Genomic DNA, 26636 nt, shown 5'->3' on the forward strand with positions numbered 1-26636 from the left:
TAATAGGACTATAATTCTTTTGTATGATTTAATGCTCTTCAGAAGTATTCTGAAGTACTTCAGAACTTTTATTGTACTCACAGGAATCAATAAAAACATCCAAGAACACTATGCCATCTATATGTTTACTTAATGAAAGTGTGTCTGCCTAGAATTTCAGTAATTCTATTACAGCAAGCAACTCTTTATCTCCCTGAGGTATAATCTGGTTTGGGGAGCTGAAATGCAATAGAAGATTTTAAAACAACAACAAAAAACTTTCTGTGTAGAGCAGCCTCTTCTTGGTAGAGAAAACCAGATAATGTTGGACCAATGTGGGGAAGCATAAACATGGACAATTATAATGTTTTTTTAAAAAGTAGCATCAGATGATTCTCCTGGATGCCATCAGATTAAAAGAAAGCTCAGAGCAGGTATGATGGCACATTTTGTAACCACAACTCTCTGGGTAGCTGAGGCACGAAGATCTCAATTTTGAGCCCATCCTGGGAAACTTAGCAACTTAGACCTTGCATCAGAAATTTTTTGAATTTAAAAGAGTGGAGATGTATCTCAGTGCAAATATCCTGGGTTCAATCCCAAGTAAAACACACACACACACACACACACACACACACACACACACACACACCCAAAGCATTTTAAATTATTTTCATTTAAAGAAAATTTGAAATAATTAAACCAAGATACTTAAATTTGTATTTTGCTAGCTATAACATCTTTAAAAAATAATAAATAAGATTATTTAGTAGAAAAATGTGGATTAGGAGTCAAGAAAGCTTGTGCTTTAACTAAGTAGACATGAGACCTAGAGAAACAACTTTACCTCTTCATACCTCATTTTTCTCCCCCTGGTAAACAGGAGTATTACATTAGTTCTTCGAGTAAGGAGAAACATTCCGCTCATTTGAAATATTTCATGGATTGTGGGGCTACTAATAATAGAAGTTTAGTGGTAGGCTTGCTGTCCTTTCTTCCTGGAAATTCTCATTCCTAACTTGTTATGGGGCAGAGAATGCTTGGCAGGGGAAAGTATAATGACTTCGTTTGACTCATCTAAGGCTTCGAGATCTCTGATTTCCTGGATGGGATGCTAGCAACCGATGAATTCTAAGGACCTTCCAACTCTGATATCTTAAGAATCTAAAATGAAGGCATCATCTATAGCAGCCATCCTTATTTCTTCCTACTCTGCTTGCTTGCTTGCACTTAAGTGCAAAGCAAAATAACTCAAAATTTTTTACCATTGGTATTTATTTCATTAAACCTTACCAACTTGCAAAATCAGTTGAAGACTATAACACAGCAAGGCCAGGCAGTGAACAGAGTTGCATATCTCTTTTAATATTTGATAGGTTCCAGAATATTATTAGTTATTTCCTTTTAACAGTGTGCTTTCTTATGAGGTGACTAAACTGCTATTTAACCCTGCTATAAGAATGTGGCAGTGGGCTAGTCCAGACAAGTGGGTATGTAACTAGCATTCTTAATAAGCTTGCTTCAACCTGCCACAAATTAAAGCTCTGTGACTTTTCTAACACATAAGTGATTTTTTTTAAAGCTTGATTTGTGAATTAAAATAAATAAGCTTTTTTGATTTGCACTCTGGTTGGTAATAAATGAAGTTCCAGCCTTATGACTCAGTTTGGTTTAAAACTACCTCAACAATCTATCCAACTGAATGGTAAGCATCTGAAAATTTAAATGAGTGATCCTGACTTCAGTCATCCTCAGACCTCCTTATTCATAAAAGGCTTTGTTTTGGAAAGGTGATACAGTAGAAAACCCCATGGCCTATAGGTAAAACTGGCTTGCCATTTTATAACTGATTTATCTTAAACAAGTCACTCTACCTCTCCAAGCCAGTTTTGTAGTCAACATAGACATAATCTTTAATTTGCACAATTATCATGTATGGTAGACATATATTAAGTACTTACTATGTAATACCTGACAAATGTTGGTCTCTGGGAGTAGCTGTTTTAATTAAGCCAAAGAACATAGTTATTGTTTATCAGACCACAAGATAAGACATAGTAGGGTCTTAATAATTGTTTAATTGTATAGTTTTTTATTGGCTATGAGATAAAACTACGTGATACTAATTTTGGCTCACCACTCAGTACCTCTGTGGCATTGGGCAAGATTCTTCATCTGTATTAAGATTAGAGACGTCATCTTTTATTGTTTTGCTTGATTTGATTTTTTGAGACAAGAGCTTGCTATCTAGCTCAGGCTAGCCTCAAACTCAAGGTTCTCCTGCCTCAGCCTCCCAAATACTGAAATTACAGGTGTGTGCCACCACACCTGATTTGTAACTTCATCTTTCAAATGAATTTGTAATAACTGCCCAGCAGGGTTATTACAATTAAGTATAGTAATTCATGTAAAGGACTTCATGTAATTTCAGTACATATTAAGCTCAATCAAAACAGTTAAAAATGAGATGTTTTTTAAAAATCCTGAGTATTTGTATACATATGTTGAAACTTACCAAATTGTACACTTCAAAATATATGTAGTTTATTGTATGCCAGTTATATTTTATTAAGCAATATTCAATACTGTTTGTATTTATTGTCATCTCCTCAGAGTATTGCAGTGATTGTATTCAGTACTAGGGCCCAGTAGCATTCTCAATTGTGTTGGTGCTTTGTTAGGACAATGACAAGCTTGAGATACGGGTTATTTTTTTAAAAAACCTTTCCTTAGGGGTAGCAATCTTATTTGCAGACAAAGTAGATTTCAAACCAAAACTAATTAAGAGAGACAAAGATGGTCACTATATCCTTGTGAAGGGAACAATCCAAGAGGAAGAAATGACAGTCTTAAATATATATGCACCAAATACAAATGCTCCCAACTATACAAAACAAATATTAATAGACATGAAAAAACCAAATAAACACTAACACAATTGTAGTGGGGGACCTCAATACCCCACTATCACAAATAGACAGATCATCTAGACAAAAAGTTAACAAGGAAATTCTAGAACTGAACCAAGCTATTGAACAAATGGACTTAATAGATGTTTACAGAGTGTTCCACCTCACAAAATCAGAATACACATTCTTTTCGGCTGCACACAGGTCATTCTCCAGAATAGACCACATGCTAGCTCATAGGACATGTCTAAGTAAATGTAAAAGAATTGAAGTTAACCCCTGTATATTATCAGACCATAGTGCAATAAAATTGGAGATCAATAACATAAGAAACCACAAAACCCCAACAAACACATGGAAACTGAATGACACCCTCTTGAACAACCAATGGGTCACAGAAGTAATTAAAGAAGAAATTAAACAGTTTCTACAAGTAAATGAAAATGCCAGTACAACATACAGGAATCTGTGGGACACGATGAAAGCAGTTCTATGTGGGAAATTCATAGCAGTGAATGCCCATATTAGGAAAACAGAGAAAACTCAGATAAATAACCTAATGCAGAACCTCAAGCTCCTAGAAAAAGAAGAGCATAGCAAATCCAAAGCTCGTACAAGAGAGGAAATTATAAAGATCAGGGCAGAAATCAATGCAATGGAGACTAAGAGAACAATACAAAAAAATCAATGAATCAAAGAGTTGGTTTTTTGAACGAATAAATAAAATCGATAAACCTTTAGCCAACGTTATCAAAAAAGGAAAGAAAAGGCACAAATCCATGCAATTAAGAATGAAAAAGGTGAAGTCACAACAGATCCTTGCCAGGGATTTAGCTCAGTGGTTTCTCCACTTGCTGCGCAAGCCCAAGGACCCGAGTTCAATCCGTGGTACAAAAACAAAACAAAAACAACAGATCCAGCAGAAATCCAGAGACTCATCAATACCTACTTCGAGAACCTCTGCTCCAATAAAATGGAAAACACAGAAGAAAGAGACAGATTCCTAAATACATACAAATTGCCAAAGTTAAATGAAGAAGATACAGAAATTCTAAACACCCCAATTACAATGAGTGAAATTGAAAATGTAATAAAATATTTTCCAACAAAGAAAAGCCCAGGTCCAGATGGCTTCACTGCTGAATTTCACAAGACATTTAAAGAAGAGCTAATGCCATTACTCTTTAAACTCATCAAGGAAATTGAAAGGGAAGCAATACTTCCAAATTCATTCCTGGAAGCAAGTATTGCTTTGATTCCCAAACCAGGGAAAGACGCAACCCAAAAAGAGAACTACAGGCCAATCTCCCTAATGAACATAGATGCAAAAATCCTCAACAAGATACTGGCAAACAGAATACAGAGGGTCATCAAGAAGATCATACACCCTGACCAAGTTGGATTTATCCCAGGGATGCAAGGATGGTTCAACAGTCATAAATCAAAAAATGTAATACACCATATTAACAGTCAAGGACAAAAACCATATGATCATCTCAATAGATGCAGAAAAAGCATTCGACAAAATCCAGCACCGATTCATGATAAAAAACCCTACAGAAAATTGGAATAGAAGGTCTTTATCTTAACCTGATTAAGGCTATCTATGAAAAACCAACAGCTAACATCTTACTAAATGGTCAGAAACTGAAAACTTTCACGCTAAAATCAGGAACAAGACAAGGATGCCCACTATCACCACTCCTGTTCAATATAGTTCTGGAAACATTAGCCACAACAATTAGAAAAGAGAAAGAAATAAAAGGAATAAAGATGGGAAAAGAAGAAGTTAAACTGTCATTATTTGCTGATGATATGATACTTTACATAGAAGACCCAAAAAACTCCGCCAAAAGACTTCTAGACTTAATTGACAGATTCAGTAGAGTAGCTGGATACAAAGTCAACACTCAAAAAACAATAGCCTTCTCATACACAAATAACAGACTCACTGAGAAAGAAATTAGGGAAACAATTCCTTTTACAATAGCATCCAAAAAATGAAATATCTAGGAATCAATCTAACAAAGGAAGCAGAAGACCTCTATACTGAAAACTACAGCACTCTGAAAAAAGAGATCAAAGAAGATACAAGAATATGGAAAGACATCCCTTGCTCCTGGGTAGGAAGAACCAATATAGTGAAAATGGCCATACTTCCAAAACTACTATATAGATTCAATGCAATGCCAATTGAAATTCCAACAATATACTTCACAGAACTAGAGAAAACAATCCAAAAATTCATTTGGAACCAGAAGAGACCTAGAATAGCTAAAGCAATTCTAAGCAACAGAGACATGGCTGGGGGTATCCCAATCCCCAACTTGAAACTATACTACAAAGTACTGTGATAAAAGCAGCATGGTAGTGGGAAAGGAACAGACCTGAGGATCAGTGGAATAGATTAGAAGATGCAGAAACAACTCCAGACATGCTCAGCCACCTCATCCTTGACGCAAGAGCCAACCACCATCATTGGAGGAAAGATAGCCTATTTAATAAATGGTGTTGGAAAAACTGGATTTCAATCTGCCAAAGATTAAAACTAGACCCATACCTATCACTGGGCACTAAACTAAGATTGAAGTGGATTAAAGATTGAAATATTAAGACAGAAACACTAAACTTGCTGGAAGATAAGTTAGGTAGAACTCTTGAAGACATTGTCATAGGAAAAGACTTCATGAACAAAACCTCAGCAGCACGGGAACTAGCAGAAAGAATCAACAACTAGGATCTCATCTTATTAAAAAGCTTCTGCATTGCAAAAGAAACCACCAGCAGAGCTAACAGACAACCTACAATATGGGAAAAAATTTTTAGCAGCTGTACCTCAGACAAAGACTATTATCTAGAATATATATAGAATTGAAAAAGATCAGACCCCCCCAAATTCAAAGCCCCAGTTCAAAAATGGGCATCTGAAATGAACAGACATTTCTCAGACGAAGAAGTAAAAGCAGCAAACAAATATATGAAAGAATGTTCAGCATCACTAACCATTCGAGAGATGCAAATGAAAACAACACTGAGATTCCACCTCACCCGAGAAAGAATGGCTGCTATCAAGAAATCAACCAATAACAAATGCTAGTGGTGCTGTGGGGAGAAAGGAACCCTGCTCCACTGATGGTGGGAGTGTAGACTGGTGCAACCACTGTGGAAATACATATGGAGGTACCTCAAAGAACTAGGACTAGAGGTCCCATTTGACCCAGCTATTCCCCTGCTGGGTATCTTCCCAAAAGAATTAAAAGAAACATACCATAGTGATATATGTGCACCCATATTCATAGCGGCACAGTTTGTAATAGCTAAAGCTTGGAAGCAGCCCAAGTCCCCATCAACTGGAAACTGGATAAAGAAAATATGGTTTTTTCATAAAATGGAGTACTACTCAGCCATAAAGAATGAAAAACTAGAGTCATTTATAGCTAAATGGATGTATATCGAGGCCATCCTCTTAAGTGAAATAAATAGGACACACATGTGTAAATACCAAATAGTTTCTCTAGTGTGAGAAACTGATAATGTAAACAAGGGTTAAAATGATTAAAATGAATAATTGATAATTTGAAATAGGAAAAAAGGTCCAAAGACGAAGGAATGAAGGGAGGGGAAGGGGAAAGGAAAAGAGAGAAAGGAAAAACTATGAGAAAAGAAAAAAAATGGAAATGAAATCTATGTAACTAGGGAAGGGTGGAGGGGGTGAAGGGCGCACAGGTAATGGGGAAAAAAATAAGAACCAAGATACATCGTGTACAGGTACAAACACCCAATGATAAATGTAAACGAATTGTATACCTAAAATGTACCAGTAAAAGAACTAAAAAAAAAAAAACCTTTCTTTTATTAATGTTCTCTTTAAAACACAAGAGGGTCACATTTTACAAATTGATTTATTAAAAAATATACACATATAATAAAGCTAGAGTATCAGTCTTGTCTGAGGTATGCTACATGCAAAGCAAGGAGCCTACTTAGTCTTTTCAGTGATGTATTAAGATTGTACCCCATTAGAGCTGAAAAGATTTCGAGAGGTCCTTCAGTGAGTCACTCCCATATTTTACAAAAGGAAAATTCCTAATGACTGACCTAAAGCCCCATAACTCAGGTCTTCTAACTTCCACACTAAAATGTCTTAGTCTTTATCATTAATAATTTGGAACAAAGACACACAACAGGTACATATTTAGAAGAGCAATACAATTTGACTGTAGAATGAAAAATATTTTGGGGAACTAATTCATATTTTAAAAGAAATTGGAATTAAGAAAAGTCTTATAAACACCTTGAGGGCCAGCCTTAAAATAATAATACTGGATTTTACTAATGACTTAACAGAAATAGCCTGTGATCAACCACAGTGGTTAAGATAATAAGTTGCAGTTAATATAAATAAAATTAAAATGAAAAGAATCATATTTCCTTAAAATTTAATAAGGTAAATGACATTGTTTTTATATATGTTGTTTGCACATCTCCTTAGTATCTGGCTTAATAAAAGAGAAGTGGGGGCCGAAGATTTAGCTTAGCGGCGCCGCACCTGCCTTGCAAGTGCAAGGTCCTCAGTTCAATCCCCGGTACCAAAAAGAATAAAGAGAAATGGATTCTCATATCTTTCTTCTGTATTTATCCTGTAATATACTGTTTTAATTGAAATATTGAAAATCTGGCCTTACACACATCTGTAATTGAAATAGTCTTCCCATATCATTTTGGATATTCTTCTTTGCTAATAAAGTAGAATTTTATAAGTGATAGTTTCCTAACAGTTTCAATGTGGAATCTGAAGCCTTATTAATATACTTTTTTAGACTTTGTTATAGTAAGATCCATTGGCCTGCCTCACACTTTGAATACATTCTTCACCTATGCATAATTTTATATTATGCATTCATTTTTCATTTGGAGACTATTGATCCTCTGAGTTAGATGAAGTTTCTAAATGTTAATACACTTCATTATATAATATCAAAAATGGTATCTGTTAATATCACCACTGTTCTCATCATAAAAGTCTTTTAAGTGTTGAGAAGCTGTCAAGCTCATGATGGCTGATGGTTTCCAAAGTTTTAATTTTTATCTGAAAGTTCAAATTTTAGTCATTGACAATTGATACTGTCAGACCTATTTCTTGTAGTGGTAGGCTCATTTCATTTATTGGAGGAAAAAATCTGCCAAATCCAAGTAGCCATAGTTTTTCTGCCAGTCATTTAAGTAGTAATGGTGTTTCATGAAAAACAAGGGGGATATTTAGCACACAATGCAAACAGTTGCACAAATGCTTATTCTTCAACATAGTCATCATCTTTGGTATGTAACAGTCCTTTTTGCATACTTTTCATTTGTCACATAGGATATTAAAATATTGAGTCAAGATCTAATTAAAAATGATTTTTACTGATTCAACAGGGACATTCTTAAATAAAACTTACATTTTTACAATAAGTTCTGGCACTGAAGATTTTAACACAGTTTGATGCCACCATCTTGATTTGTGCTAAGATACCAGCAGATTTGCCCACAATTGCTTTTCTAACATCAGTATAAAAAACACTGAAACATTCAAATACCATCTAAATATTACTATGAAATAATTTTGACCTTGTGGGCTCTTGAAAGTATCTCAAGAACCTTGTGTCTAATACAGTACTATATACTTCCTGCAAGAAAATAAAGGTAAAACTTCAAGTGGGCTTTAAGAGTATCCACTCAACAGTGAAATATCTGCTTCTGTCAGATGTATTCTCATTTAAGCCATTCTAACAGAAAGCTTACATGATTGTCAATCATTATGTGTTAATTTGATTGAGTTAATAAACACCAAGCAAATTAGTATAGCACACTTTTTGGTGTGTCTGGGTGAGTCATAGATGCATGACTTTGGGTACTATATATGGTTCCTTTTCTCTCTGACACTGTTCCCCCACTCTGCTTCCTGGGAGCCATGAACTAAGTATGTTTGATCCACCATGCCCTTCCTCCATGATGTTTCTGCCTTGGGGCCAGCTAACCATGGACTGAATCCTCTGAAATGTGAGCCAAATTAAATCTCTTCTCCTTTAAGTTGTGGATTTTGGGTATTGAGTTTCACTGTGGGAAAGCTCACTGATGCAGCTTGTTAGGAAGGTAATATAAATTTTTATAGAAGAAGAAACATAATTTCAGATGTAAAATATTGATTGGAGTGAGTAGTACAAGTGAATTTGAACTCAAGGCACTCTGACTTTAAAAGTACTTACATGCTTTGATCAGTACATGCTATATGCATGTGGGAAATATCACATAGTATCCCCATTAACATTTACAATTACTACATGCTAATCAAGAAAAAAAGTCCATACTACACTCACTTATCTGCTGCTAACAAATATTGAGTGCCTACTTTTTCCTTGAATTACTTAATAGAGCAAATTTACTTGACCTTAGTCATTTTTCTTCATGTCTAATTTAAAAATTATTTACCTTCATTACATTTCAATTGTTGACCAATCAGAGTGAATTCTTGCCTCCTGTAACTGCTTGTAGCCTTATTTAAAAATGTAGCCTTATTTTTAAAATAATGTACAATTCCTTCTATATAAAAGAGAGTTCTTTGACCAGCTTCAATATATAAACCTTTCATATTGACAGAGTACAATTGATACATCTCAAATTGGCTTATTTATTTAATTAGACATATATACTTATATAACAATAATATTAAATAAGAATAATTGAGAAATAATTTAGAAAATTATTATAATTTAATTTAGTTATAATTATAATTTAGAAATAGAAATACCACTTTGGTTCACCATCCCTTTTCATGAAATAATTGAGCTTGAATTTTATGTGCATTTTGATATCATCACCAGTATTCACATTTTATAGACTATATCTTCTTTACACTAAGTTGTTGGATATTCAGCACCACTTTAAATCAGCATATCATACTCTTTTTGTACATTTTATCCCAACCACAAGTACTCATTTATAGAATTTAAAAAGTAGTATTTGTTGAACACGAGAAACCCAAAGTATAAATATATTAAGAGCAAAATAAATGATAAATAATAGGAAACAGGGAGGTACCTCTTCCCCACCCCACCCCACCCCCCGTACTGGAGATTGAACTCAGGACCTTGGGCTAAATCCCCAGCCTGGAGACACATCTTTTGGAAAGGGGAATGGGACCAAGAGAAGGAGGGAGGGGCAGGAGGAGAGGAAGAGCTATGAAAAGAAGATGTGTCATGTACATCTACCAATTACCAATAAAGAATGTAATCATTATGCATTGCAAACATGTACTAAAAAAAGAAATATTTGTTGGATATTAGGAATTTTCTTTTTGCTTTACCCATATTTAACTCAAATTTATTCCTACCTCATTGAGAAAGTACTAATCTGATACTGTCCCTGTTTATCATTAGGACAAATGTGTGGTTTTTTTCATGTATTTGTTAGTTTTCATTTGTTTTATAGATGTATAATCATAAATTTTAAAAGTGCCTTTTATTTAAAGTCTTGTTTACAAGAGCTTTCACTGCTTGCAATTGTGAGGTCATATCCTGGAATAATCATGAAATTGATAATATCTTGTCTTCTTTATTAATGAGTTCTTCCAGATACGCTGTGTACACACTTGAGATATCGTTGACTGATGTTATTTCAGGGTAATTTCTTTCCTAGACAGTGTATTGTAGTTCAGAATAAAGTATTTGAGGAAGCAGGCTGTAGTAGGAGAACTTTTGTAAATAAATATAAAGCAGTTTCTTCTTTTCTGATAGGTTATTTTGGGTGAAACCTAAATTTATATATTTTCGGTATGCAAATGTCATAGAATTTTTAGATTCTGTATCTTTCCTATAATTTCTATTTTTTATGTTCTTACTAAGCTACTACTCATATTTGATTACCATATATTTTAGAAGCATTTATTTTAATCTCGGACTTTTTTTCCCCATTGTAGGGATTCTCAGACACTTTTCTTAGTGATAAGCTTAGGAGAGAACTAAAGAACTCTATGCTCTTGTAGTGCTTACAAGTAAAGCTCCTGATGGAATTGTTATGTCCTCTAATCTTTGACTTACCAATACTATTTGTATTCTCATTTGTTATATTGCTTGGTCCAATGTTAACTTCCAGTATATTTCAGATTTAAATTTATGGTATTCACTCAAATGTGGATCATTGTTCTTTGTGTAGAAAGACTTTATTGGATATTTTTTGTTCCTAGGGGTTAATAGTTAATAAATTATATATCACAACAAAGTTTAACTAGGTCACAAAAGATAAATAATGTGATTGCTGGGAAAGGCTGTATGAGATCCTTTTTCATAGTACTGGTTCACTTTTGGTGTTTAAAAAATTGTGTTTTAGTGTGTATTCATTATCTCTTGGGTTTGGAGTTATGTTCATTTTTACCCTGAATACTTTCTTACTTTTGATACATTGACTGGTAAATTGATGCATGTATATTAATGAATAGGTGGGAATAAATTAATAACTCTTTGTTATGACTGATTCATCTTAGAGCTAGAGGATAATCTTCCAGGCATTTGATATTAATTTAGAAATAGAAATGCCACCTTGGTCTACCATCCCTTTTCATGAAATAATTGTATTTGAATTTATGTGCATTTTTATATGGAAGCATCATTACTACTAGTCACATTTTATAAAGTCACATTACTACTAGTTACATTTTTGTCCAGGAAATCACAGAACACAGGATAAGTACATCATTGTTGGATAAAGTCACTATAATTTCTCACACAAGAGGTCAGTGTGTCAGTTTCTCAAGGTTACACTCTAAAAGTCTATTATTTCTCTATATTACAAACATTTATTGAGTTATCCTTTTGTACAAAGACTGGACTAGATACCAGAAGAGATGTGAGACGCTGAAAACCCAATCCATATTCCAAAGGAGTTAGGAAATAAGACATGCACAAAATAGCTGCAATGCAAATATTAAAAGAGAAGTACAGGGCTGGGGATTTAGCTCAGTGGTTCCACTGCCTGCCTCGCAAGAGCAAGGTCCCAAGTTCAATCCCCAATACCAAAAAAAGAGAGAGAGAGAGAGAGAGAGAGCGAGAGAGAGAAGTACAAATACAGGTGATAGGTCTGACCCCCATCTGCCACTCACCCCAGCTGCCCAGAGTTCCTGAGCTCAGAGAACAATTACAGCATGTTCCTACATCCTGCAGCCTCTGCAGCTCACTCCTCCCAAGCCCAGAAACAATGCATAGGACACAAGACAACGTGTAGGATACAACACACCTGTCCCACCTGCTGTGTCACAGCACCCATTGCTATACCCTTGTACTCAACCATTCTCACTCCCCTAACCTTAAGCCTGCCCCTTCCCCATCACCTCACCCAAGCTTGTCCCACTAATTCCCCTACCCTGTCCATAAAAGACCCAGCTCAATAAACTGGACTTGGACTCTACTTTGGAGTTACTCCAGGAGGTCCTGCCCATTACCTCCAAATTCAGGCTGGCTGTGCTTTTTAATGGCTTGTCACTGTTTACATAACAATGGGACTGTGACAGCAGAGGAAAATCCCATTCTTCCTTTTAGCTATCTCATCAGTTGACCCTCAGCTTAATCATTGATATAAACAGTCATCATCTTAAGATTCAAAATGTAATAGGTTATGTTGTTAAATAGCATTGGAGTTTGCTTTCATAGACCCAATTAGCCAGTGAGATTTTAAACATGACAGTTTTACTCCTTCCACCAACCTCTCCATGCTTGCAGATATTCATAAGCTTATTTTCCCAGATATATAACATTTATTGAGGAATGTGGGATTAAATAATAAAATAAAAGTATTTTTACCTGTTTATTGTGAATTTGTGAAACTTTTGGATGTTTGCATCTATGATAATGGAAAATTAAAGAATTAAAATCTAAACCTGAAAAAAAGAGTGGAAGGCCGTGAATACCTTCTGAAAACAGTTCAGTCTTTCATTGTAGTTGGCTAAATGCAATCTTGTGATGGGAAGATTACCACAATACTCACATTTCTTTTTCTGTACCTGTTCTGTGTGCATCTTTTGTCTCCCCAACTGGTCTATATGTTCCCTTAAGACAGACATGTGCCTTATATTTAATCAGTGTTGGGCAAATGATAACTCAAATTCCTGACCCTTTAATTTTCTTTGCACATTGTAATTAGTAGGATTTGAAATTAGGAGCAATGCAGAGGGCTGCTTGATCAGTCACAGAGAAAGGAAAAAGAATTTCCATCTTCTCTCTTCTCTTCAATAATGATTAGTAGCTGGGGGAAGGTTAATGATGATGACCATGGAAACAAACCCATTGAGGAGCCCACTTTCAGCACTGTGTATTTCTAGTGAGTGTTTCTCTAGCAACTTCAAGGGTGTGTCCCTTCCTTTTAATTTACACATTACTTGACTGTGTGTAAAGGTAGACTCAGAAGTTAATCATTGTGTCTCTTTTCCAAGACCTAAAACTTCCTCACACCATACTTCTCATCCAAGACCTAAAAATGATGATCACCACAGTGATAACAGCTCTTCTGCCTGTTGCTGTGCAGTGTCAAAGCCAGCTTTTACTTACCTTTTCAAATTTAACCCTTTGAATAAAAGTCCAGTGGGGTGGTCAGGTCTGAGGTTACTGCCCTCAGTCAATAATGAGAAAACTATGGCCTAGAAGAGAAATGGTTTTCCTAAGATCAGTAGATGAGGCAGCTCTTGAATCAAGGTCTTCTGGCTTCTGGTTCAGGTCTCCTTCCATTTTTCCATACTGCTTCTGATTGTCAATGATATTTGCCATCATTACTACTTCATTACCAGAGGATTTCAGAGTAAGGAAGAAGGACTTTTTCCAAGTGAAAAATGTTGTGAAGGTAATATGGCTTAAAATGTGGCCTATGCTTCTTATCTAATTTATTTGCATTAAAATGAAATAAAGTGAGCAATTATGATGATTATATTGATGCAGATGGTTGAATAAAATAGCCAGAATTGATTCATTTTTAAAATTTTTTATTAATAATCAGGCCTTATGGCCTTTGTGAAGCATAATGTCAAACCATTTAAAGTGCAAAAATAAGAAAACAAACTTTTAACCACACTAAACAAAAATAAAATAATCAAAAATATGACTTTTATAAACATAGCACATATTTCACATGATTGAACATATCTGGATATGTATGTGAGATTTGTATTTTCTCTTTTTTTAACTTAATTTTATTGGTACACTTCTGACATATATAATGATCACATTCATCATAGGAAATATTTTAATTCTTTTTTTCTCCCATTCCCTCCCTTTTCCTTCAATCCATCTTCCCCTCTCCCTTTACAAAACTTTGTTCCTATTTTCAAACATTTTTTTCACCCCTGTTCTCTCCCTTCCTTTCCCTCTCCCCCCTCCCTTCTTCCCCTTCCCATTTGAACATTTTCTGTTCTAACATTTGTCTCAAGATACTGTAATTCACTTGATTAAGCATGTTTGAATTCTAAAATAGCTAACCCTCTTTTGTACTGGTCCCTATGAATTTACAGATATTTAGGTCTCCTCATATATCAGTTTAATTCATTCCTCAAAAACTTGCCAAAGGATGTGCTAACCTCATGATTGCATTAAATACATGTATATGTGGCTCCTCTACCCCCTGCATCTTTCCTCTCCCTCTCTCCTTCCTCTTCCTCCTCTTTCTGGGGAAGGCCTCATGTATCCTAAGCATGTGATCTACCACAGAGCAATATCCCAATCTTGATATTATTTTAATTCTTCTGTGTAGGTAAAAGTGACATAAAATATAAATAATTTTATATAGACAAGTTATTAAAATAATGTGAGAACAAAATGCCTGGTACAGGATATGCCATTTTTATAGCATGTACTGTAATACTGCTATAATATTATCTAAAATTATCATTTTAATGAATATTTGGCATATAATATTGCTTGGGTTAGACCATTTTTTTTAAATATACTTTTATTTTGTATTTCTATAGGGAATATTAAGATTGGAACATGTAAAATTTTTAAATGTATCTTTCAGAAATTATTAGAACCTTTTGCTTGAGAAGAAATCAGTTGGTATTTCTAAAACCTAAAATTAAGTCATATTTGCTTATGTTTACCCAAACAATTTAAATTTCCAAATTAATAGTTCTGATCTACTATAAACTTCAATAGAAAAAAAAATATGGTACCTTAATTGTTTTGGCTAAGTGAGGTAAGTTCTTTTGATAGTGTTTTTAATAATAATAATAATAATCCTTATTATTGCTATCTAAATTTACAAATTGTGTGCCAGGTACTATGCTAGATTCTTTACAAGTATTAGAGTTTATAAGCTTTAACAATATATGAAATTGTGCTTTAATACAGATAAAGCTTGAAGGACTTTGTAACTATGTGTTAAAATTAGAAACAAACTAAATGCCTTCAGCATACATTCCTCCAGGTACTCTTAATACCCTGAGAGTTAGGAAATTGAGGTATTATCCTAGTAATCAGAAAATAGAAATACACTTTGGGGGTATAGATTTGCCTTATGTTTCTATTAGAGTTTTCTAGAGCTCCAGTCTGTCACCTTGATAGTTAGCCTTGATGACCATATTATCTCAAATGTGAAAAAACTTAAAATTTTAAAAGCCATCTTGATAGTATAATATATACTCAGGTTACCAGAGTAAGCTTTCTAATCTACTTTCAAAAGTAGTGGGAAAATTGAAAGTATCTGAAAAGTAAAATTCTTTTGTGAAACATTTTGTTTACAAATGCTGGAATCTCCTTTGTGCAGATGTGTCTTGCTGAGTCAGGGCTCTCTTATCCCTGCCACCGACTCTCTGTGGGAAGAAGATCTTCACCTGCACAGACTCGGGAGCAGTCAGAAGAGGTAAGCCTATTTGCCCACTTTTCATTGAACAGAAGGCCTGTGTCCTCCACCTACCTGAACACTTCCTATTCTTTTCTTTTTTTAATCTGCCACAGCAATGAATTGGTAAAGTTAATGTAGCGTGAATAAAGTCTCAGTAAATTCTTGAAGGCAGAAGCTTTCCATACAAGATTATTGTTAATGTGCTCCTTCTTGTTCTGTTAGTTTCATGTTTCAACAGACAGAATTCAAACAAATGTTTAAAATGATTTTTATTTAGAACTGTCAGGTTGACAAGGAAATTTTTTTTTTCTGCTGCTGATGTAGTTGAGTACATTTAACAAGTTTGATCTGGGAGATCCTTAAATGCATTGGGTGAGGCACCTTCTATGAGCTAGATACTATTTGATATTGGATGATGAATAACGCTATACCTATCCCAGGGTGCTCAAAGTTAAGGATGATAGATGAGTAAACTAGTGATGATGACATAATGCAAAAAACACACTGATAACAGTATACACACAAGGAAAAAACAAACCAAAGGGGCAGATAAGATTGAGCATGCTTATGTATGTGCTATGCCTCTGTGTGATGTGTGAACCTGCAGGATATTAAAAGACAGTATCTTATTTCTGTTCCATACCTACAGGTAGTATTTCCAGGCCTGACTCTGATCTTTTGAAAAATTAATTAAAAAATTAAAGAGAATAGAGACATTACCATTTTTCCATTTAAAAAGTATTTATAGAGCTCTTACTATGTGCTATGAAAAGTTAGCACCATGATTTTAAAATAGTATAACATTAAAAATACGTATATACCTAAATATATAAGACAAATACTAAGAAAATTGAAGGGGGAAATAGTAATAGTAGGGGACTTCAGTACCCCACTTTCACCAATGGACAAATCATCTAGGCAGAAAATCATTAAGAAAACATTGAATTTATACTACACTTTATACCAAATCAACCGAACAGAGTAAGAGAAGCTATAAAATATTTCCTTTATGGGAAAAGATAAATGTCTTGACGAAAGAAGGAAAAAGAATGAATCTTCTTTTCCTAAAACTATGAAAAAGGAAAATCATGGGGATTTTGCTGTTGTCCCAAACTGTAAAAGTTAAGTGCATAATAAGTGCTTAGTTAAGATGGAAAAGGCATTAAATTTGTGTATGGATATAGAGAAAAATCATAGTGTATATAGGGTTTGGTACCATTTGAGATTTGAGGCATTCTCTAGAGGTCTTTGAACATACCTCTTGTGGATAAGGAGCTGGTAGGGGCATTCACTGAACTGTTTTAACAAACTGGATAGCCTAGAAGAAGTGGGTGCATTTCTTGAAATATACAACCTACCAAGACTGAATCAAGAAGAAATGGAAAACAGATCAATAAAGAATAATGGTAATAAATAAAGAATGGTAATAAAATAAAGAATGGGTAATAAAAAGTTTCCCATAAAAAACAAAACAAAACAGGCCCCCAGGGTTTCATTGCTGAATTCTACCAAACATTAGAGAACTAATACCAAGATTTCTTAAACTCTTCCAAAACATTCAAGAGGAGAGAATACTTCCAAACTTATTTTACAAGGTCAGCATTACCCTGTTACTAAGGCCAGACAGGGATACTACAATAAAAGAAAATTGTATAGGCCAATATCTCTAATGAACATAGATGTAAAAATTCCCAATAAATAGTAGTATACCATATGATAGCATATTAAAAGAGTCATTTTCTATGATTGAATGGAATGTTCCCCTAGGATGTAAGGATGGTTTCATATATTTAAATCTGTAATTAGGAATTCACCTCATTAACCAAAATTAAGGACAAAAAACATGATCATCTCTATAGATTAATAAAAAACATTTGACAAAATTCAACATCTTTTCATGGTAAAAGCTCTCAATGAATTATATATAGAAGGAAATTATCTCAACAAAATAAAGGCCAATCATGACAAGCACACAGCTAACATCATACATTTTGGGGGAAGGAGGGCAATACTGGGGATAGAATCCAGGGCATTGACACTGAGTTACATTCCCAGTTCTGTTTAAAAATTTGAGACAAGGTTTTGCTGGGTTGCTAAGTTGCCCAGGCTGGGCTCAAATTTATAATCCTTCCTTAGGCTCCCACACTACTGGGATTACCAGTATGCACTACACCCAGGTGCCAACATCATATTTACTGGTGAAAAGTTACATTCTTTTCAAAATCGGAAACAAGACAAGGATGCCTACTCTTATCTCTTTGCAAACAAGTGCTGGAAGCTGGGCATGGTGATTCATGCTTGTAACCCTTGCACTCTGGGAAACTGAGGTAGGAGGATCACAAGTTTGAGGCCAGCCTGGGCAATTTAGCAAACTAGTAACTCAGAGGTCATAGAATTCAGTCTTCAGTACTGGAAAAAGAAAAAAGTACTGGAAGTCCTAACAGAGCAATTAGGCAAGAGAAAGAAATAAAATGTGTCCAAATAAGAAGCAAAATTGCCTGTGTTTGCTGAGGACAAGATCTTGTACGTAGAAAACGCTAAAAATCCTACTTCCCCCTTCCAAAAAAAGAAAACTGTTAGAACTAATAGATGAATTCAATAAAATTGCAAGATACAACATTAACATTAAAAAAATCAGTAGCATTTCTATACATTAACAATGTGCTATCGAAAGCAGAAATGAAAATCCATTTAGAACAGTTGTATATGTATATATGCATATTATGTAGCTATATACACAAATACAAAATACTTAGGAGTAAATTTTAAAAAGGAGGTAAAAAAATCTGTACACTAAAAACTATAAAACATTGTTGAAAAATTTAAGAACAAATGATAAGATATTTCATGTTCATGGATTTGAAGAATTAATATTATTAAAATGCCCTTGCTACCCAAATTTATCAACAGATTTAATTCAGTCTCTGTCAAAACTCCAATGATGTTTGTCAAAGAAATATTTTAAAATTCTAAAACTTCTCAAATCACAAAAGACCCCAAGTAGAAAAAGCACACCTGAGCAAAAAATATTGTACCTAAACACATCACACTACTTGATTTCAAAATATATTATAAAGCTATTATATTTAAAACAGCATGGTACTCTTGTTAAAACAGATGCATAGACCGGTAGAACAAGAGAGCCCAGAAGTGAACCCATGAATTTATAAGATCAGATTTTGCCAAGAACATGCAATAGCAAAAGGATAGTTGTTTCAGAATGAAGATTGAAATTGCATGCATATCTCATACCACATATAAAAATAAGATCTGAAGCTTAAAACATAAGATCTAAAGCCACAAAACTATACTATGTGAAATCAGGAGGAAGTCTCTGTGGCATTGTCCTGGACAAAAATATTTCAATTTTTATCACAAAAGCACAGGCAACAAACAAAAGTAGTTAAGTGGGATTGCATCAAACTAAAAAGTATCTCCATAGCAAAAGAAACAGATAATACAGTGAAAAGACAACTTATAGATTCAGAGAAAACATTTGTACACCATACAGCTGATAAGGGATTAATATACAACAAAAATACAGAATTCCAACTCAATACCAAGAAAACATAACTCAATTAAAAATCCCCAATGATCGATCCCTGGTACCAAAAAAAAAAAAAAAAATCCCCGATGGACCTAAATAGGCATTTCTCAAGGAAGATATAGAAATAGCCAAGTATATTTTTAAAATATTCAACATCACTTACCATCAGGGAAATGGAGATTTTAGATCAAAATAAGTTATCACCTCACTATTATCAAAAAAGATGGAATTTACTGTATTAGTCTGCTTCCCATTACTGAAACAAAATATTGAGGTAATAAACTCAGAGATTTCAGTCAATGATCAGTTGGTCACCTTGCTTTTGAGCCTGTGATGAGGCAGCATATCAGGCTTGGGAGTCCATGGTAGAACAAAGCCGTTCACATTGTGTATGATAAAGAAGAAAGAAGAGAGAGGGCCTGAGGTCCCACAATCCCCTTCGAAGGCACACCTCCAGTTCATCTTTTGCTTAACTCACAGTGGACTTCTTCCTTCTCTTTGACTAAAACTGAATTCAACTTTTAAAGCCAGTGGTATAGTTTTCATAATATATTATGCTGTTATGTCCTTTAATTTTCACAGCACTTTTGGTGTTAGTATTAGTCACAATCTGCAACTATAGTATGAAGGCACTTACTCAAAGTTATCTGGAAAATAATATAATGTTCAACCCTACCTCTTCTGATTATAAATTCAAACCTCTTTGGTTGTTTCATATAATGTCACTGTTGTTTCTTCTTGAATCGTTAGCCTCCTAAACCTACTTAAAGTTTTGTCAGCCACTCTGATTCTGTAAATTTTAGTGAATTTTTTCTCTCAATTTGCTTCTAATATTTGACAGCCATCTCTCCATCTCTTACCTCTTCTGCAATTGAAAAATATAGATACAGCTATAGATTCAGAGATATTCATACAGATAATTATTATTCTTTTTTTTCTTTTCTTTTTTTTGGGGGGGGGGGGGGGCCAGTGCTGGGAATTGAACCCAGGGCCTTGCATATCTTCCTTTTAGAATGGGAATTTCTTGAAAGCTGGAACCATGTTTGATCTCTGTGTACCTAGCCTTTTTTTATTTTTTTAAAGTACTGGGGATAATGCATGGTAGCAAGAGCTACATTCCCAGCTCTTATAACGTTTTTATTTTGGGATAGAGTCTTACTAAATTGCCCAGGCTGGCCTTGAACCCAAGATTCTCCTGCCTTGGTCTCTCAGGTATCTGGGATTGCAGGCATGTGCCACCATGCCTAGCTTCTGCCTTATCTTTTATTGTTGATGTTTTTGTTTTTTTTTTTTTGTTTTTTTGGTACCAGGGATCGAACTTGGGACCTTGTGCTTACGAGGCAGGCAGCAGAACCACTGATCTAAATCCCCTGCCCCTTGTTTCCCACTCTTTTAAACTTGTGCTTCAACATAAATAGTTGGTGAACATATGCTGAAAGGAATGTCTGCTTCAATTATCAGCTCTCTTTAATTCCACTAAGAGTTCTAAATTTTTGTCTCAAGCAGTTTGGTTATCATCTCCTCCAGGAAGTTTTCCCTGACCAGCCACCCCACCCCCTGCAGGATAAGTTAGGTACTTTCTTCTGAATTTATGTGTCATAACACTTACCATCATTATGATTACAGATATCTGTATTTATTGTATATTGCTCCTAGGGAGAGCACAGGCTATATCTTTCACACAGATTTACACAATGTGGTACAGACTAGGTTTGTAAATGTTTGTTGAATGATAAAGGGAATAAATGAATGCAATAAACAACGAAAAAAGGGTCGCAAATTTTTTAGCTGTTTTTAAAATTCTAAATAAATAGCTCTCTGGATTCAAAGAATTTTTAGGACAACCATGACTGATACCAAGAGATTATCTATTCTCATCAGCAAACATTAATGAAAAAAGGATTGTTTATCTCATTTTTTAGAAAAAGCTTTTCCTAACCTGTTAGATGGCTGATAAGAAAATGTGAAGAGATTGGGAGTCCCTTATACATAATTAAGTAGCTCATTCTTGCAGATACTTCAATAATTCATATTTGAAATATACTTTTTTCAACAAAATCTGCTTTTTAGATACCTGCCTTTAAAGATCTTGTACTTGTAGGATTTCATTTTCTGGGCTTTTAAGAGATTGAGATATTCTATACTTTGCAAAGGGAAAATGAAAAATAGGTTATAGGGACACATGGAGAAACTTAAAGTTACTGTTGTAGTATGAAGTAGTAGTGTTATGGAAAGGGGATGTTATTTGATTGAAACTGAATTTAGATAGAGGAGATATGGAACAGTAAGGTAAAAGGAGTGAGAAAATTTAAAAATATACTATATGGAATTTTCCCTTTTTTTCTGCACTGTATCTCTCAACCCTCTTAACCTGATTTCTCTCAAAGCAAGGGGTGAACACTAGGCAAGACTAAGTGATAGCTGAGATGATAGTCTAGCTGAGAGAGGATATAAGGTTTGTTATGTTGGTCCTTTGTTTTCTACTTTCCTGGGAATCTGATCAGCACAGTAAAGAAACATGATGTACCTTATAGATTTTGAGATTTTACCTGTTTGACTAAGCCTCAAAGTTACAAGAAAATTAGTGTTCCAGATATTTGACAGCCTGAAATATAAAGGCAATTCAAGAGCAGTTGTCCTAGTAAGTGTATTGCTTTGCAGAGAAGGCTCCTTCACTGCTTTAAAATGAGAAAAGGTTATGAATTTTTAAGATGTTAAATAGCTTAATCCAGGAAAAGAGCTTGGCTGTAGAGAACAAACAACTAAGGAAGGATTAGAATTGCATGTAGAATCAATGTTTTTATAAGAAATAGTGGTAAAATCAGAATAGCTGGAAAAATGGCTTAAAGCAAGAACCATTCCTTAATTTACCTCACAAGTGCATCTTTACTACCTTATCTGTGCAAAGCATTAAAAAGCTTGTCTTAGCAATGAAAGGGAAAATATGGTTCTTGGCATTAATGCTTGGCTGTATCTGGAAAGGAAATGCTGACCATACTAAGTCAAAAGGAGTAAATATCTCATCTTCCTTATTTAGAACTGCCAGACTCACTGGGTCAGTAGTTTTAAAATTGTTCCAGGGTATCCTGAGATCCTTCCAAGGTACACCAGCTATATTCCCTATCCTTCAACCATAGCAACCATACTTTTATACATTATGTATTCACATTATGTTATGTGTTATACATTACATATTATTTTGTGTAATATTTTGTTTGAGCCTGAGAAAGAGAGGTAACCCTATGGAAAGAAGTTGAAAGAAGGATCTCCAGGATCCCTTTCAGCTTTAAAATCTGTGATTCAATAGCTCATCTCTAATATTCCTTACAGCTATATTTTATAAGATTTTGATTCTGTTTGTTTTAATGCTTTTAAGGCAAATATTCATCTCTAAGTTAGGCTTTGAGTTTGATTCTGAAGGATCAAATAGTTTCCCTATTTTTATAACTTAAGTACATAGCACCATATTTTTTTAAAAATAAAAATTTTATTACTAAATAATCTTTATAGTCTGTTTATTGATCATAGCACAGACAGACATTTAGCCATGTATCTTGTTTGGATCCTCTTCTCACCTAAAGCATAAATAAGTGTCAGTACTTACAACCCAGGTTGAATGTTTTAAATCTCAGTATTTTGAAATCTCATTCTAACCTAGAATACTATCCTTGTTTCTATTTTGAAGCTAACTTTTTTTTTTTTTTTGCTTTTTTTTTTTTGGTACTGGGGATCGAACTTGGGTCCTTGCGCTTGTGAGGCAGGCAGTGGAACCACTGAGCTAAATCCCCGGCCCAAGGAGAGTGACTTTTTTTTTTTTTTTTTTGGTACCAGGGATCAAACTCGGGTCCTTCCGCTTGCGAGACAGGCAGCAGAACCACTGAGCTAAATCCCCAGCCCTGAAGCTAACATTTTTAATACATAAGCTTCAACTGATGTTGCTGAAAACAAAATAAACAGCATGTTTGTCAGTGTCCAGCATGTAGTAAATTTTCAATAAATGCTTGTTGAATTGAAACATTATTATTACATCTCTTGTTTAATAACCTTGCTTTCACCCAGAACTTTCATATATAGTGTTTCATGTTTTCTTGCAACAACACTAAGGATAAGGTACCATATGTATCTTTTTTTACTAGTGAGAAATTTGAGAAGCCCTCCTGTGTGGAAATGGCAAGTTTGAAAATGCTACCATTGTTTCTACCTGCTAAACATAGATGAGTATGAGCTTTATGAGAAACTCATAGCTTGCTTTGTCTTTGATTTTTGCAGTTATACACTTTTCCTCATTTATTAAGCACCTATCTATAGACTAGGGATAAAAAAAAGATTCCTGTTTTCATTGAGTTGGTTAGCAGCCTTCATTTTCTGTCAGTCTCCAACCTTAGGTTTACGGATTTCCCAGCAAATTTAGAAATGTATTTGAGCCTTAAAATGAAACTGTTAAGCTTAACTCTAGCAAATGAGTTCATATTTGATAAAACTGTTGTAACACTAATGTCCTATTACAGTTTCATAACCTTAGAATTTCATATGTTAAAGTCACTATGAATCTAATAAGGACTTTCCTTGAATAGCAAAGCACCGATGTTCATATGGTTAGTGATAGCGATGGAGATGACTTTGAAGATGCTTCAGAATTTGGGGTGGATGATGGAGAAGTATTCGGCATGGCGTCATCTGCCCTGAGAAAATCTCCAATGAGTGAGTATTAATAGCTCTTTGGGGCCAGTATTACTCCCTTCTAGGACACAAAGGTAGAAACAACAGTGACATTAAAAATCTCTTATTGGCCCTTATTGACATTCATCATTAGAACCAAAACCTTTTGAGTTTTGATTTTTATGAAGCCCAAAGATTCCTAATGCACTAATAGAATTCTCAGAACATTCATGGGAATGAATCTCAGAGCATTTTATTTTATATGAGTTTTGACTCCCTACTCCAAGCCTACAAAGACCTGTACTTTCTGCGACTGGTACTTGTTCCCATATCATATCAGAAATAATAGTAATATTACTTTTTCATTCACTGTTACCCATGTTTGGAAGGAAAATGTGTAAAGTAAATGTGCCATTTCTCTTTCTTCCACTCAGGAGATGCATATTATAGAATAACAAGCAATGCTGTATGCAAAGCAACCACAAAATCGATAAGTGGGTCATTTGATTTATGAAATTAGAGAAATCCATGCTGTGAACAGAAAATAGATGTAATATTTACTTAAATTTGACAATTTTTTCAATTAATGAGATCTTTAATTTCAGATCCTTTTACATAATTTGACTATAAAATCTTTATTTCAAGAAAACATTGAAATTTTGACAACTGGCACATATTTTAGATGCTTAACAGGATTGTGTCTGTTGATTTCCAAAATTTATGAGGTTGGAATATTTTAAAGGTTCTTTTTGATTTTGGTTTGATGAAATCTTCTAATGTATATTGTGTTAAAATGTCCCCTCATATATATCACAGAAGCTATAACTTGATTTTATTTCCTCTTTATTGATTAAATATATTTCTTATATGTGGGATTAGATGTTATGTGGTTTGTTTTTTGTGTCTATTTGTTTTGGTTTTTTTGTTTTTGTTTTTTCTTTTGTTTGTTTTTTAGTGCCAGAAAACGCAGAAAATGAAGGAGATGCCTTATTACAATTTACAGCAGAGTTTTCTTCAAGGTAGGGTTAGGACATTAACTATATAAAATTGATGTTCTTTTATGCTACTGTGATGTTTTCTGGGACAATTTTAATCATAGAATATTTAAAATTTATCCTTAAAGCTTTCAAAAAGTATATTATCAATGCATGTAGTCCTTATAGGGAAATACATATTATTCTATGTGAGATAACTAGGAAACCATTTATACCACTTCAGAGATATATTCAACCTACTCTATATTATAAAAATGTAATAAATAGATTATTGTCATGATTATATGTTCCCAAAAGGACTAAGATATAGGATATTGATTTTTAGTATATCCTACGACAGATAAACAAAAAGTATTTTAAATAATATTAAATAAAAAGGATAATTTAAAATCTTTTAATGTAAGTGAATTTTTTCATTTAATTTTTTATTTTGGAGTTTTTAGAATTTCTTCTTTTAAGACTCTATTATAAGCTGGGTATGTAATCCCAGCACTTGGGAGACTGAGATGGGAGAATTGCTGCAAGTTCAAGGCCAGCTGGAACTACATCATTAGGAGTCTCCAAGATGTTTAAATATGAGGATTAATACTTAACCCTCAATTTTAGAATAAATTATATTTCTCTTTAGTGTTATTTTTTGATGTAATATAATATACAAACTTTACAAGAACTCTTCCTCCTTCTCTGTTGCAATTCCCAAATAAATGAACAAAGTGGGAAGTTAAGGCTAACATAATAGTGTAATCTTAATGAAAGTAAATAGCCAAGAATTTTATCTTTAAAAATTTCATCTTTAAAAATGGTATGGCTTTAGAGCACTTATTAAATCCACTTGCTGGTTATACATAAAATTCCAGTGTTCTGAAATAGTATTGGCTAAGAAGAATTCTGAAAACTGTTGAATCTCACATCCATGCTTTTAAAGAAATGTTTGATCTATGGTAGACTTTAGCTCCAACATTTAAATGTCATTGATTAGGCTTAAGAAACTTTGAAGTGAATTTGAAATGTACCTTAATAGACTCAATTTTTTTCTATAGATATGGTGACTGCCATCCTGTATTTTTTATTGGCTCATTAGAAGCTGCTTTTCAAGAGGCCTTCTACGTGAAAGCCCGAGATGTAAGTGCAATCTCACCTTTTCTGATTAAAAAACTGCATCCCATGGGTTTACTAGGCCTGAAGCAATCCTTAATGTTTTCTGGTTTTGCTTTGAAGTTAGACTTGATTTTGTTTCTGGTTCATCTACTAACCTAATCTTCACCCAGATACCCATTTCAGTGGGGGCATTAGTATAATGGGGTACTGCTGGTTGTCTTACAGAGAGGAAAGGTTAAATCTGGTTACAAGGAACCAAGCAGTATGTTTATATTCTTTCCACATATATGAATGGCAAGTTCTTGACAGGATTTTTCCTTCAGTTTTTCCTAAAATGACTGTTCATCTAACATTATAGGCTGATATATTCTAAGACACTGCAGTGAATGTTTAAAACCTTGGATAGTACCAAATCCTATATATACAGGTTGAGCATTCCTAATCCAGAAATCTAAAAACCAAAATGATCCAAAATCTAAAACATTTTTAGCATCCATGACAACCAAAAAGTTCTGGATTTTGGAGCATTTCACATTTTTGGATTAGAGATGCTCAACCAGTAAAGTTTATGCAAATTTTACCAAACTGGGG

The 26636-nt window shown here is 34.1% G+C and overlaps 1 protein-coding gene across 6 annotated transcripts in view; it reads left to right on the forward strand.

Annotated features, from left to right (window-relative positions):
- The window catches only part of Faf1 (Fas associated factor 1), a 481980-nt gene that overhangs the window by 303094 nt on the left and 152250 nt on the right, over positions 1-26636 (forward strand). For all 6 annotated transcript variants that reach the window (XM_004869274.3, XM_087214744.1, XM_021247907.2 and 3 more), the window contains 4 exons: positions 15669-15764; positions 23868-23994; positions 24908-24971; positions 25988-26069. In XM_004869274.3, the coding sequence (XP_004869331.1) occupies positions 15669-15764; positions 23868-23994; positions 24908-24971; positions 25988-26069 (369 nt within the window). The remainder of the gene's footprint in view (positions 1-15668; positions 15765-23867; positions 23995-24907; positions 24972-25987; positions 26070-26636) is intronic.

The sequence above is a fragment of the Heterocephalus glaber genome, unplaced genomic scaffold (assembly GCF_053883595.1).
Source record: "Heterocephalus glaber isolate CG9 unplaced genomic scaffold, H.glaber_assembly_v1.0 deba00001451, whole genome shotgun sequence".
In the NCBI taxonomy this organism is placed as follows: domain Eukaryota; kingdom Metazoa; phylum Chordata; class Mammalia; order Rodentia; family Bathyergidae; genus Heterocephalus; species Heterocephalus glaber.